Genomic DNA, 16,432 nt, shown 5'->3' on the forward strand with positions numbered 1-16,432 from the left:
CTCTCTCTCTCTCTCTCTCTCTCTCTCTCTCTCTACTTTACTATTAGTATGCATATATTCTCATACTCCTACCAAAGTGGGGGCTCAATATACTGTCGTAAATTGTAACCCTACACAATTTACACCACCTTTTATGTGCCTACTTTAGTGCATCCCATCTTAGCTCTCATCCATGTCCATTTATGATATTTTTACCTCAAAATTGATGTCATTTTTTTGCACGGCAATCTGAACCCTAGCATCAAGCTATGTGCTTTTCATTTTCCACAAGTGTTTGCCCTATTTTTGGCAGACAGGGGTGCTTGGGATGCCCTTGTTTGGATGGGGGCGCCTGAGGCATCCTTATTCTCCTTAAACAAGACCTATTTTAAATATCTCAATGCACTTCTCCTTCCTAGTGATTTTGGATCTCGGTATCTCAATTTGACCATTGGAGGTCGTCCTATTTGGTAAATTACCTTGGGACCCTATATAAGAGCATCCTTTCAATTCATTTTCACATCACATCATCCACACTCATTTATTCCACATCTCTCCCCAAGCAACATCAAGCATCTTCAAGCATTCAAGGCACGATTTCATCACACCATACCCTTCCAACATTTTTACATCACAGAGCAGCAAACTACATTAATATTTATGCAAGCATGTGTTTATGATTGAGTCTCTTATCTTTTGTCATGTTATTATATCAACACTTGTGATTACATTCAAAGAGAAATTTGCATCATCAATTTTTATCAATTGCAACAAATCTGAGGTATATCATTCAGCATTTACTTTAGTATTTCCATTTACAATTTCAATTCAATTCAAGGGTTAATTCCAAACTCAAGGTTTGACTTAGGCAAACCCCTATCAACAACACCATTTCCTCGCTTTCTGTGTGCAAGCAATAGATCTAGAAGCCACAAATAAATATTTTGACAAAGGAGATGATGACGATTATATCAGACTTTTGTAGGAGCAAAAAGCGAAGGACAGGGTTGCCCCAAACCACCTTCTCTAACAAATTTATGATGAACTTTGAGGAGAATATTTTGAGTGACATTATAATTCTATAAGTTTCCTATTTGTCCACATATGACAACTGAAGGACAAGATCACCCCAAGCCACCTTGTCCTATACTTTCAAGCTATATTTTTAGTCATGTCTATGCCCTTACCTTTGATCTAGCTTTGTGTCTACATACCGCATTTGTAGCTCACTATTTATGGTATTTTACACCAATATTGTATCATTAATTTCAATTCCCTTAAGTACTTTCAACTCAAACAAAGAGAGGGTAAAGAGAACAATTAGTATTCCATTGCATTTAGGGTCAAATCTATTGATTTTACTCCATCTTTTATGTTTGGTGGTCCTTTCGAAACTAAGTGGATTCATATCCAATTTTGTGGATTTCTATTTCACCACTAAACTATATGTATATGTATATGTATGTATGTATGTATGTATGTATGTATGTATGTATGTATGTGTATGTGTGTGTGTATGTATACACACACATATGTATGTGTATATGTATATATACATGTACACACACACACAGGTGTGTGTGTGTGTGTGTGTGTGTGTGTGTGTGTGTGTGTGTGTGTGTGTGTGTGTGTGTGTGTGTGTGTGTGTGTGTGAGTGTGAGAGAGAGAGAGAGAGAGAGAGAGAGAGAGAGAGAGAGAGAGAGAGAGAGAGAGAGAGAGAGAGAGAGGGGGGGGGGGGAGATGTGGGGAGAGATAGATAGAAATAAGGAATGTGTGTGTTTGAGTGAGAGAGATATGGAGGTAGGGATAGGGAGAGATAGAAATATATAAATAGAGTTAGACTGAGGTAGATAAATAGAAAGAGGGAGTGATAGGTAGAGAGAGGAAGTAATGGGGATAGAAAGACGGAGACATATCTAAAAAGAGATATCTCTGGAAAAATACAGGGAGAAGAAAAATTGATGCAGATAGGTAGAGAGGGAGAGAGGTATATAGGGATAGAAAGAGAGGAAGGGGAGGGATATAAATAGAGATAAGTGAGAAGTAGAAATATATAGAAAGAAGAACTAGTGAGAGAGGGAGATAGATAAATAGATAACTAGAGATAGATATAACTTGGGAAGGATAGAGTGGGAAAGAAATAGGGAGAGAGACTCGGGGGAAGGGAGAGAGATAGCTAGAGCTAGATAGTAAGAGGGAGAGATAAAGCAAGAGGGGGAAATGGAGAGATAAAATAGTAAAGATAGAGATAGGCAATGATATATATATATATATAGAGAGAGAGAGAGAGAGAGGTAGAGAGACAAATAGATATAGTAGTGAGAGAGATGGAAGGATAAAGAGACGGGGATATAGAAAAATAAATATGAAGAGATAGAAAGATCAAAATTGAGATATAGATATAAAGGTCAAGGAAGAGGAAGAAGGAGAGAGATTGAATTTTTCAATACCATGAACCTTGAACACACTTTACAACATTTTTTCACTAATTTACCTATGAATTCAATAGTCATGGCTCATTTGATATGCATTTCATCTCAACATTGCACATATTGTTGGAGGGTGCCTATGGTAAAATATTTGATAATATGGCGTGTTTTTGTATCCATGTGGTAAAATCAAGTTGATATAAACTACAATCACACACTTCTGTCAAATGTCCCCATTAATGTTCAAAATAATCCTCTGACCACACGAGTTCATGTGCAATGTGCTTTAAGATCAGAACTACAATTAACCAGAAGAATTCATTGATGAAAGAACGGACATTGTTTTTGTGATCGGTATGCATAAAGAAGAAACAAAACATTCAAACTAGTGCATATTTTGTTAATTATAATGATGCACATTAACCATTGTAGTGCATGACATGTTAGACATTAATAAGCTTATAACTTGTATTGTGCCTTTTTGTCAACTGCAATTAAAAATATTATATGCCTGGTACACTAAAAGAAGTGTGGGGTACCACTCAAAATCAAATGAAGTGGGCCACAACTTTGAATAGATCGTATACAGATCAGATCAAATACATGTATGTTGCTTCACCATTATGTCGTTATTCTAGACAGGACAAAGCGAGGCTTCACCCACATCATGAAAAATTCAAACATCTAAATATTAGTTTACAATTATGTTTGCTACTAAACAATCTTCTCCATTTACTAAGCAGAGTACATGACGTCCACAATTATTTCTAGGATCGCAAAAAACAAGTAGTGATTCCTTAACTAATATGCGTGTGGAAGTAGAGCATACAACAACATAATGAAGGGAAAGCGTATCCAATGCGGCAGAATGGATGGAGAGATAAACAGATTCAAAGAGGTTCGAAGCGTACGGTGGAGTGGTGAGCGATGTGGAGACTGAACTGTCCTCCTTTTTCACTCACATCGATCTTCTGCTCACCTGGCGGAGGAAGCATTTCGAAGTTGTTTAACAATCTCCCAATTACCAGGGCGAGCAGAGGCAGAGCGAGGATGATTCCAGGGCAGCTCCGCCTCCCCATTCCGAAGGGCAGAAAACGGAAGTCCACTTTCCCTCCCACTGCCGCCTCAGTCTCCTCCTCCTCTTCCATAAATCTCTCCGGCCTGAACTCTGATGGATTTCGCCACCATTCAGGATTGTTGGACAGCCACCAAGCGTTCACCACCACCTTGCTCTCCCGAGGAATGTGGAAGCCGTCAAGGGAGGCTTTTTCAGCGTTCATGTGGGGAACGAGCAGAGGAATGGGCGTGTGCAACCTCAACGTCTCTTTCACAACCGCTTGCAGATACGGCAGCTTCTCAACGTCCTCCTCCTTCATCGCCGCCCCTTTCCCAACAACTCTCTCCAATTCGTTTCTCACCTTGGCCTGCACCTCCGGATGGTTCACGAGCTCCGCAAGAGCCCACTCCATCGACCATAGTGTCGTCTCTATTGCCGCCACGTTTATATTCTCCACGATGTAGATCACATTTTGCTCATTGATTTCGCCCTTGCTCTCTGCTTCCAGTATGTGGTCTATGGCACACTTTTTCACCTGCTCATCGCCCTTCCCTTTTGCTAAAATCTTCCTGCATCCGTCACCATTATAACTACATTAATATCATCAAATAAAATACTATATAGAGGATGCTCTCCAGTTGATCTTCAACACTCTACTTAAATATCCGATCTTGAACAAGGGAAATCGTTTAAAGGGTTTCTACATAAACAGTAGATGTGTTGACTTTAACCCAAATTAGATTGGTAAGGACGGTTTTAATACTTCTGTCAATCTTTTCATTTTAAAATGGAAAATGTTTGATAAATTCATCTCTAGATTAGAAAGCAGTAAAAATTTAGCTTTTATGTAATAATATTATCAATAATGGGACAAAGATAATCAAATTCCAACCCTTCAAAGCTTACCTTCGTTCTTGGATGAAGTGGTCGTTAAAAAATGCAAGCCTCCTGCTCTGAAGGTCTCTGCACTTGTTCAAATACCCTCTCAAGAAAGGCCTTAAGATGGGAATGAAGTCTCCATAGTTGTAATCAAAGCTCTGTGCCAGCTGACTTCTCTCCGCATTAAAAGCAGTGGCCTGAACGAACAGCGGGTCTTCCTGAGACTCAAACCGACGATCAAACATCATCGTATACAAAATATTATAAAGCATGAGTTGAAGCCGTTTTCTAATAACTATACCGCTCTCTAAGGCCACTTTATTTGCCCGGACGTCTTCAACAACTCTCTGAATCTCTTCCTCCCACCCTCCTCTGTAGTGTTGGACAACTTTCTGAGTAAAGAAAGGAAGAGTCATAATCCTTCTCATCTTTCGCCAGTGCTCACCATAGACGGTGAACACCATGTCTTGCCCGTTTCCCGTGAAGATATCAAACACCAAGTTGTTCTTTCTAGAGCCGAATTCGACACCCTGAGTATGAAGAACTTGTTTTGCGAGCTCAGGATTCGACACCACCACCAAATTTCTGCAACCCAATCTCAGCATGAAAACGTCTCCATACCTTTTGGCCATCTTCGCAAGATTTATGTGATTCAGATCATTCCCCACTTGCAGCCAATTGCCAAATATGGGCAAAGAGAGAGGCCCAGGAGGCAGCTTGGAGCGTTTCTTCACAATTGTAGCCATCACTAGCAATGTCACAAATAGAATTGCTCCCATTTCCAGGGGATACCAGTCGGGCTGCTTCAAGAAATCTTGGATTGAAGACAAAGAGAGAAAAATCTGGCCAAGCAATGAAGCCATTTTCGATTTAGAGGCTAATAACAAACAATTTACTCTTACAAAGCAACTCACTTTGCTGGTTCGATACAGGGACGAATACCTATTTATAGGGAGCCATCTCTCTAACCCCTCGTAAAAGAATAATGGGGGTTGGTAGCAATCAACCTGGACTTGATCTTCTATCTTTCAAAACAATTCTGGTAGAGGAAGCATTGGGCGAAACACGCATCGCTGTTTGGTCCCAAATCTGTGGGTTCAGAGTCTTTTAACTGTGTGGGGCCTCCTCCAAAACTGTCCCAATACTTTGCAGGATGATCGATTATTACCCTAAAGCCAAAACAAATGGGTCAGTAGCTACAGTCCCTAATGTTCATGCATGCGTCATCATCCATTGATCTCATGAAAATGATGAAACTTACTGTCATCAACTATGCAAGCCGCAAAATTTGATCAAAGTAAAAGAAAATATCAATTGTCCATTAACAACGCTTACTTAAGAGATGACTTCCACCAAATTCAACCATATTAGTTGGGAAAATCGCCTAGGGTACTTTTGTCTAAAAGAAACTGTATTCTTATCCAATTTCTATCTTTCCTAGAAGTTTAATTTGACCTGCCAAAGTGGGCAGCTTGCATACGCTTGAAGTAGGTAAATACCACAATACAATCTTCAAAGCTAACCCGTATCCGTCATAAAGCAAATTGTCAAATACTGGGGCATTTTAGCCAATTGTTCTGTCATCCGTGAGAATATAAGAATAACAGAAACAGGGTATGTAGTTTTCTTTGTTTTTTTAATGCGCATTTAAATTTTCATGTAATTTGCTTTAATATGTACTTGATGTTTAATGAATTTTCAAACTCTTTTTTTTTTACACAATAATATGAATAATGCATTTAGGTATTAGTATTATGAATTTAATTAGAAATTTGATATATATAAAATAAAGTCGTTGAATATTCATAAGGTCGGGTATATCCAACCAACTAATTATAACTATACAAAATAGATATAGATTATCAACATGATGTAGGAAATACTAACGATCCCTTCTTATTATATAATATGTCCAAGAGAACAAAGAAAGAAAGTCCAAAAAAAATCGAATATCACATGAGTGCAAGAGATTTGGTAAATATATCGGCTTATTGCTTTTGAGTCAAACAAAACTAGAGCCAGATATTCTAGTGCTTAACATGTTTACAAATTAGTAATTGAATTTCAAAAGGTTTAGTCTTCTTGTGAAAATAGGATTATTAGCATAGCTTCAACACACTTTGATTGTCGCACAACAAAGTGGTAGGACTAGTCTAAGGAACGCCCATGTAATAAAAAAGTGGCATTATCATGTCGTCTCGTTGATAGATCCACCTACACCATGATATCCTACCTCTATGAAAGAGAAATCTATGATGGTTTTCTTTTTTGTCCCTCAAAATATTGGACCAAATCCCAAGAAGGAAATGAAGACTATAGCAAACTTTTTATCATCTACAATACCTTCATAGTCCACATATGTGTATCTACACAAAGAAAAATATGAAGTCTAGTTGTGTTCGAAGTCATATGCCATTCTACTAGAAAATTATCTCAAAACACACTTTGTTGCTTTCCATTGAACAACCTTATGCTCCTAAATAAACTTAGAAAGATAGTTAAAAGCATAGCTAATATCGGGCTAGGTAGATGAGACTCCCAACCAAATGACAACAATGAGTACCATTAGCTTCTGTTGATGTATCGTCATGAGAAAGTTGTAATTATGTCTCCATGGGGGTGGACACAGACTTCCAATCTTCCATTTTGAATTTCTTGAGCAATGTCTTGGCATATTTCATTGGAGAGATATAGTTGTGATTCTTTTATTGTCACACTTTAAGTCTAAGACTATAATGTATAAGCCTGATATTTTTCATGTTGAATGATCATTTGATATCAATCTTTGTTGTATCAATCATTTGGGGAGAACTCACTATGATGGATAGATCGTTAACATATATTATCAAAATGACAATTATACAACTTAACTAAGTGGTGACCATGTTAAACTACTTCAAAGGATCAACAATATATCCACCTTATGAAATCTTCATATTCAATAAAAATTTCATAAAACTACCTTGTCGGAAATAGAGGGCTTTTCATATAGTTTAGCCAATGCCTTCATTAGATTCACCATTTTCATTTCATTTGATATGTAGAAATCAATTAACATTACCAGGAACAACCATGTTATTCCTAGTGGCTTTATATCAAGAATCTCTCATTCTTTATCTATCATGTAAATGGTTTCTTTACTTTTCCACCAAATGATAATAGAACTTGTCATTTTGATATAGGTGGTCCCCCCTTTGCATCTTCCATGGCTGGTATTTTTTGCTATGAAATTTTTTTACCCTAAACTTTCCTTCTTCCATCAATGCTCCCACTTGAACCAACAACCATTCTTTTGATTATATCATCCAAATAAATGTACATATTTTCAATACCAATTGTTAGGAATATAATCAAAGAGCAATATACAATAGATGAATATAAAATTAAAACATAAAAGTAACAAAAAACATGGGCATAGATATATCCAGTTTACACAACATGGGATGTCTTTCGAGAAATAGCTAGTCCTTTTTTATTTGTCAAGCAAAATAAAGGGTTACAACTTACAACACATTCACTGTAGATTCCTCTTCTCTTTACCATAATCTCCATAAAAATTACACAATAATAATATAATGCTCTTGTCAAAGAAGATATCCTTCTATGGAAACAAAAGACAATGTATATCCCCCAAACCTTGAAGGATGGGGTAAGCCGCCCTTCACTCCCCCCAGATTGAAATCCAAGCTCCAAAAACAGTTACAAAAACCATCAAAACATCAAACCATTAGCAAGATCAAACTTCATTATAAACATTTATCACTTCATAAGAGTGTCAAATGCTTCAAATGCTTCATGAGTAGACTTAACATGTTCTGCAAATATCTAACCCCAATTATGAAGAAGTTGGAATTTATTGGTGTAGATGGGTCCTTCATCTTGATCCGTCTTTATTTCCACATGTACTGAGTCATTTGAGGCTACGTTTTGATAAATATCCTTTTGCTAGTGTAATATTAAATAAGGGTTCAAAGCGTCTCATTATATTTGCATTGCATCACATTTGAGTTCTAGCTATGAATTTCACCACTAGAAGACAGATCTCAAACAAATACCACCTTTTTTTTGCATTTGTGATAGACTTCACATCTATAATTTAGTTTCTCCAAATTCTTACACTATCTTCAATTCCTTCAATCATCTTCTCATTCACAAGAATGTTATGAATTGCACAATAATATATCACTATCGATATGATGTGTCTCAATACTTTGAACATAGGAAACAATGCTTTATAGGCTAGAATTCGTATTTCTCTAGTACCATTATGCACTTGAGCAAACAATAAGCATTGTGGATTTAATTAAAGACTCAAAATATACACAAAATAAAATAATTTCAAATAATCACTAGGTTAGGTATACCCGACCAACCAATTATAACTATATAAAATAGTTATAGTTTATAACATGAGATTGTAAATGCTAACAATGAATAATTGTGATTGCAAGTAATCTTTAAAAACCCAATTATTATGTTGATTCTTTTATTTTCTATACAAAAATTTAATATTATAAACTTGTGTATGGTTTCATTTTTTGAAATTTATAGTTTTTTCTAAAATACTAAAATTTGTCTAGCAACTTATAGAATAATAAATACTTGGAAGCACTAATCATAACTATGGCACGTTTACGGATAACCCTGAGCCAAGTAAAACTGATAAGTTGATCCAGATGACATGAAAATTAACTGAAGATGTAGAGACTATGAATACTGACCATGAGAGTAGAATTGGTTATTTGGAATCAAGCATGGAAGAAATAAAAGGGAGCTTGAGGAAATTAGTGAACATTAGTAAGTAAGCCATGAATAGCAGTGTAGAGGGCCTCAAGAAGGTTAATGCAATTATTGTTGATCACAAAGCTCTGCATTTATCCAACATTTCGCCTCTGGAAACTAACTAGAAGAAGAAATTACAGGATTCAAGTGTGCAAGGTACAGGTTCTCAGACTACGACTAGCCCATATACTAGAACCAGAAGTAGGAATCAAGAGTAGGGTACCTCTAGGTTCATTATGGATGAGCTTGAAGACATAAACTGGGAGATGATCCAGAAGAACTCGGAATTGGTGCACTCTTTCCAGTAGGTTGCTAGTGTTTTGTTTTTTGCTTAACTTGTTTTTTTTGTAGTTTTTTTGAATTTGTGGGCTTGGCCCCTGTTTCCTCTACTATTTAGTTGTTGGTTTTGGTATATTTTGTGACTGTTCTTTGGTTGTAAAACTTTGGGTTTCGGGTCCCTGTAAAACCCGTTTACCTTAATCAAACACTATGACACTATAAACTCTATTTTTTGTGTGAAATATGAAATAACAATGCATAATGATAATTTATGGCATATATAAATTTGACTAATTTAAAAGGAAAAATGTCTTAATAAAGTAATTATGGTATAGAAAGGTGAAGAAAAAGGAAACAGAGAAGAGATGTACACGTGTTAGGAAATTCCCATGGGGTCAATACACTTTAGAAACTAAAGAATCCAATTTGAATTAATACATATGGCTTGGAACGTTTGATACAACAGATAAAAGTTTCTTATTCTTATGATACATGAATACTACATTAATTAGAGGTCATACTGCATGGATGTTTTCTTCTACATCAACTCTTAATAATGCAACTTTTTATACAAGGAACTTACTATTACATAGTCTACTTTGAGATCTAGATGCAAGAAAGAGAAAGGACCAATACAAAAGTTGGTCAATCAATCAACCTTTTAGAAGACCAATAAAATGATTTAGTTCAAGACATATGCTTCACTTTTGATACCTTAAAATATTTATAGAAGATAGGTCACATCAAGGTGTTAAAAGATGTCTTTGGGGTCACTATGTTGCAAAAATATAGGATTACAAATCTAGAATGTCAATGGATGGGAAATTTTAATAACTAATTATGTTTTAGATCATTGTGGTCTCATTTCTTGTTTGAGAATGTGTCTATTCAAGGTGGTCCTTCAAGCAAAAGCTTACAAAAAACCTTTCAAAACCAGTTATTAGTTTTATGTCTCTTTGGTTGGTTTGTTTCCAGTGCAAGGGTTTTTGTTTGGTTTATGGCGCAGGGTTCCTTACATAACCCCTCTATTCTTATTAGGTGAAGCTTTGCAAGGTCGAGACCCTTGATCTCGACAAATTAATGCTCTAGTTAAATGCCTCTTTCAAAAAAGGGTCTTGTCTTTTTTGGTGTTCTGGTTGGGCGTTCTAGTAAAAAGAATATCTTTCAAAAAAGGGGTTCCTCTTTTTTGGTGTTGGTGGTCTCACTACTTGTGAGTTCCCCCTTTTATGTTAAGGGTTCAAACCCTCTCCCACTTTAATCAATCATAACATGATGTAATAAATTCTAATGATCCCCCGTTATTATATCATATGCACCCAATAGAACAAAGAAAGAAAGTTCAAATAGCTTTGAACATCGTAAGACCAAGATATTTGGTAAATATATCAACACGCTGATTTTGAGTCAAACAAAAATAGAGATAGATATTCTAGTGTTGAAAATGTCTAAAATTAGTAACATTAAGCTTCTAATTGCAAAATGTTGAAGATTGGAAAATATTGGTCAAAACATGTTGATCACGATGTTTTCAAAAAATGGTGATTTATTTGGTAAAAATATTTCATCCACTGGTGTTCTATGACTAATCACAATTTTTGTACCATTTTCTGCTTCTTTGGACTCACTTTCAGCATTTGTCCCTATCTCTTCTCAAATCTCTTAGTTGGCAAATAAAATGGAACTTTTACAAAGGTGACAATGCGCAATATTACCGTCCTCCATACAACTGATAACTTAGCAAACTCAACTGATGCATCAAGCCACCCAACATCATGACTAGCTCATTAGGCAACATCAGCAGCTAATTGAGCTGCTCCAACTTTAGCTCCATTATGCTCAAGCTAGCTTAAGCCCACTAACAAAAAAGGCAAACGCATCTCTAGGAAGTTGACATGGACTTAAATTTTATTCCAAGTAAAAAGCACTAGCTACTTGCCAGTCTTAGTGTTAAGCATCACCACCAACAATCTTTTGGTGCTTTCTACATGGTTAATAGTTTTATAAGTCTTCAAATAATTTTGTAATTTTACGGATTTTATTTATTATTGCAGATGAAATAATTTAATTGTGAAAAACATACTTGTATGTAGTATTAGTTTATAATATTATATATTACAATCATTTTTCTATTAATTTGAATAGTTATATTTGCAATAGTACTTCATCTAATTATATAATATTAGAATACAGTTAAATTTTACTTTTAATCTTCTTTCGACTATCCCTTGAATAGTTATATTTGGAATAGTACTTCATCTAATTATATAATATTAGAGTGCAGGTTGTTTGGGTTTGTTGCTGCCAGATAAAAACATTTACTTCAGTTATCTTTCAAAACAATTATGGTAGAGGAAGCGACGGGTAAAACACGCATCGCTGTTTGGTCCCAAATCTGTGGGTTCGGACTCTTTAACTTCTTAATTTCCAGTTTTTCTCTCCACTTGCTCAGTTCTACTGGAGTCTTCAAAATATAGAATACTGACTTACGAAATGGCTTCGACCAATGTCATATGGAAAAGTCGACTAGGCTCCTTTTGTCTAAAAGAAACTGTATTCTTATTTAATTTCTATCATCTTTCCTAAAAGTTTCAGTACTATTGAAATAACATAACAAAAATTGAAATTGAACATCTATTAAAAAATATAAATTCAGTACCACCAAGAATTTTTTTCTAAACTAAAATTTTATTTGGATTATTGATTAGAAATTGAGACAATTAAATTTGAAAAATCTAAATAAAAAATATTTTTCGAAATGATCTTTTATATGATTACCATCTAATTATGTTTTGATTTTAGTGACTATTTTAAATATAGTTTGATATTTAATATTTTTTTGAATTTGTTGGGTTGATAATATTTGAACTAAAATAGTCATGGCTTTATACTTTAGTCAAAGTTTTTACAAATAGTTCATACTGATAACTAAAGAGTGGCAACAGAGTTGGATTGTGATTTAGATAAAAATCATCGGGATGAATCCATAGTGTTAAATAAACAAATTTGTAAATGTGTTGTTCTACTTTGATCCAAATTTTTATATGATACTAAAATGATTTTGAGTGATCCTTATAAATATAAGCTCTAAAAACATGCTTTCAATTTTTTTTATTAGTTAAGATTTAGAGATTTAATATGATGAGTAAAGAGTGATAGTAGAGTCCAATAATGAGATCATGATTTAGACTAGAGATTATTGGGCTAAACTTAGAAAGTTGTACACACAAAGTTGTTAATGCATTTTATTTTGAACACAATGGATTGATCCCTAGTATAATTCAACACAAATTGCCATATAATAATAGTTTTTATGACCTAATCAACAACAAAAATAGTATTTTGCAACACATTAATTTAGTTATTTAAATGTAGAATTTCCATTATATTTGTCTTTTTCTAGTATTAATTATTATATTTCTAAATTTTTATTCAATAATATCAATTAATGAAGAGAAAATTTCATATTAAAATTATAAAGATAAATAAATTATATAAATTACTATCGGTGTAATCATTGCACCTCATTAAGGTGCAAGCGCTAGTATATATTTTTAGGAAGCAAAAACCTGAGTAGCAAATATGCAACTACAACATGCCCTTCATGAATTTTGACCTGTCAAAATGGCTATCTTGCATACCTTTTAAAGTAGGTAAATCCTAATAGTTAACTCGTCTCCATCTAAAAGAAAATTTCCAAATAATGGGCATTTTAGCTAATTGTTTAGTCAATCGTGACAATGCAAGGATCATAAACAAGGTGGGTTTTTTTTTGTTGCTTTTGTCTTTCCTAAAGGTAAACTATCATAATGATATTGAAGTGATCAGTTGTCCACAACCCATAATGCTTCTCATTGTTTTTTTTGGACTCAATTGTTTTTGTATATTTAGCATCTAAAAATACAAACACAATCGAATCCAGAAAAACAGTGAGAAGCATAATGATATTGTTTTAAAGCACATTGAATTTTTTTATATAATTTATTTTAATATGTCTTATTATATGTATACTACCATAATGTGTCTTATTATATGGATACTACATTAATTAGAGGTCATAATACAAGGACATTTTATTTTCTACATAAATTCTAAACCATGCAACCTCTTGTGCAATGAACTTACTTTTGCATAGTCTACTTCAAGATTTGGGTGCAAGAAAGAGAAAAGACCAATACAAAAATTGATGCATCATTCAACCTTTTAGAAGTCCAAGAAAATGATTCAAGTCAAAGACCCATGCTTTAACTTTTGATACATTAAAATATTCTATATGGAATAGGTCATATCAAGGTGTTTGAAGATGCCTTTGGGGTCACTATGTTGCAAAATATAGAATTCAAAATCTAGGAAATGTCAATGGATGGAAAATTTTAATAACATCACAAAGAATCTTTGTGCATGCATACTTTATGGTTATCATATCCATTGAATAAAATATGAGTGTTACAACTTTAGAGTATATCAACCTAGAGCCATATAGCTCCTCCAAAGATAAAACTATTATTTACTTATCTACTTTATAGTTTAGCTCCAAAATAGATTGAGCTATGGTCAATCCACCAATAATTGGTTTGCCTAATAATAGGTCAAATGATTAAAAAATAAAATATTTTGGATCAAATACTAAAAGTGATAACAATTTTGATCATAATTTCATGGTTAATTTTATATGCAACCTTGATCAAATATGGTGGAGAAGAATGATCACCTTTTTGGAGGTAGTTCCAACCATTTACAAGTAATCTCTCTTCCCAAATATGTTAGTGCTAGTAGTAATAGCAATATTGGTAGTAGAATTCCTTCATAAAATAATAACTTAGGTAGCTCTGGTTCAATTTTAATATGTCTTTCTTCATCTATATTTATAGAGTTCAATATTGAACTCTTATTTCATAATTCCTCTACCAACAACTTGATTATTGTGTACATGCCCGTTTTTATTGTCCCAACTCTCTTTAGCTCTATTAGCTAGTATACTTTTGTTGCCATCATTATTGTTGATATAATTCCCATGATTAATTCTACCTAGCCATTTTTCTTTACAAAATTAAAAACCATTGTCCTCTCCAATGCTTAGAATAACATTTCTTTGTATTGAATAACAATAACATAAGCCAAGGTAACAACATCAATTATTATACTATCATTCCATAAATAGTTAATTCTACTCTTATATCTAACAGTAACATTGTTACATTTGATTTGGATATTCATGATGTACAAAACTTAATGGATACAAGTCGTTAGTGTATGTACTTGATTCAATAATAACAAATATAATGCAATGTATGACAAGCTCAATCTTTAAGAAATTTATAACAAACAACTTCAAAGATAGTTGATATGGCTATTTGAAAAACATAATTAATATCTTTGAACATTATTGTCTCTTTCTTTTTTCTAGTCTAGAGAAATACAACAAGTACCATTGCCCCAATTATCATTGGGAGATGGGTTAGTTTTTCATATTTAAGAATTTAAAATCAATTTTAAATATTAGTAAATGTCTTAAGGGGTGTTGTGGAATGTTCAGATGTATTAAGGAAACCTCATATATTTTTTAGAGGTTAATAATTTTAAACTAGTGAAGCACTTTATAATTTTATATATCTACAATATGTATGTTGTAATGGGTGCATTGCCAATTGAAATTGATGCCTATTTATTTTTGTATTTGATTTCAACCACTTATAGTGCTTGTAATCTTAGATTCATCCATGCCACAATTGGTAGATATTTTGAAGTCATGTATTTGATATTATTTAGGTATATTGTACCACAAGCCAAAGAGGAGGTTGGAAGACAAAGAAGGTTGGAAGATTTCTATATATTGAGCTATCTTTTCATTTTGAGATGGTAGACTATTAGATAATCACTACCACATTTATATCCCTTCACAGAGTTAGGGACATGTGATAGTTCTTGGAAATGTTTGTGTATTGTGTACTCTAAATAGAGTGGGGTTAGTGTATCTACATAGAGTTACCATATTTATTTTATTTTTTTCACTATACATTAGAGGAGGGATTTGGTTCCCACAACATTGCCAATGGGATATTAGCACATTTAAAAAAAGGTGAACTCTTATAGAAGAGTTGCTTTCTCATTGTGCAATCATTGGAGAAGGAATTTTGACATTCTTAAAAGAGGGTGGACACATAAAGTAGAGTTGTTCTCTCATTTTAAATGAAAGTTGCCATATAATCTCCCATGTGGTACAAAGGATATCTAGGTTTGAGAGTCAAGACATCCACTTGGTCTAATTAGCTTGGTATGTCTTGAGCAAGCAGGGAAATTTAGTGGAGGCACTTCATTAGATTTTTAGATAAGCTTCTAGATTGGGTACTGTGTTTTGTCTATCAAGTGTTGCATTCTTTCTTTTAATTAATGTAAAAAAGGGAGAATGTTGGAATTTACATTTTAATATAAGAAATAAGTCAAATTATATATATATATATATATATATATATATATATATATATATATATATATATATATCAAAATTAATTTATAAATTATAATAGTTTAGTAATAAACTTATATTAGGAGATTTATATTTCTATATAGAAATAGGTGTTTGGGTGGTTAGTGTAAATGAAAGATTAATTTTTTTATGAAATCATTTGGTATCAATCTAAATTAATATAATATATGAGAATTCCAAATGAACAACAATATATTTTTTTCATATTATTCAAAATTAATTATTTGATTGTACAATTAGATTTAATAATTTGAATGTTTTCTTACCAAATTAATAATCTAAACTATTAAATACCATATATCGACATATACACCAGAGCATTTGTAGAGATGAATTAAGACTTTAAAGCAACAGGTAGAAAATGATGATTGTTTTTCCCTTTAATCCAATGTATATTGCTTCACCATAGCATTAGGAAATTATGACGTGATTATCAGACGTGAGAAAGCCAGGCTTCATCCACATCATAAGAAAGTCAAACATCTAAATCTTCGGAAAATATGGCGTGATTATCAGACGGAACAAAGCCTTCCTTCACCCACA

General features: G+C 33.6%; 1 protein-coding gene across 1 annotated transcript; it reads right to left on the minus strand.

Annotated features, from left to right (window-relative positions):
- Positions 1 to 2,928: 2,928 nt before the first annotated feature.
- LOC131049141 (trans-cinnamate 4-monooxygenase C4H2-like) lies at positions 2,929 to 5,254 on the minus strand. The gene is made up of 2 exons (XM_059216513.1): positions 4,372 to 5,254; positions 2,929 to 4,034 (listed from the first exon to the last, which is right to left on the minus strand). The coding sequence occupies exons 1-2, from the start codon at positions 5,205 to 5,207 to the stop codon at positions 3,299 to 3,301; spliced, it is 1,572 nt and encodes a 523-aa protein (XP_059072496.1). The 5' UTR covers positions 5,208 to 5,254; the 3' UTR covers positions 2,929 to 3,298.
- Between the last annotated feature and the right edge of the window lie 11,178 nt (positions 5,255 to 16,432).

Source organism: Cryptomeria japonica, chromosome 2 (assembly GCF_030272615.1).
Source record: "Cryptomeria japonica chromosome 2, Sugi_1.0, whole genome shotgun sequence".
Classification (NCBI taxonomy): domain Eukaryota; kingdom Viridiplantae; phylum Streptophyta; class Pinopsida; order Cupressales; family Cupressaceae; genus Cryptomeria; species Cryptomeria japonica.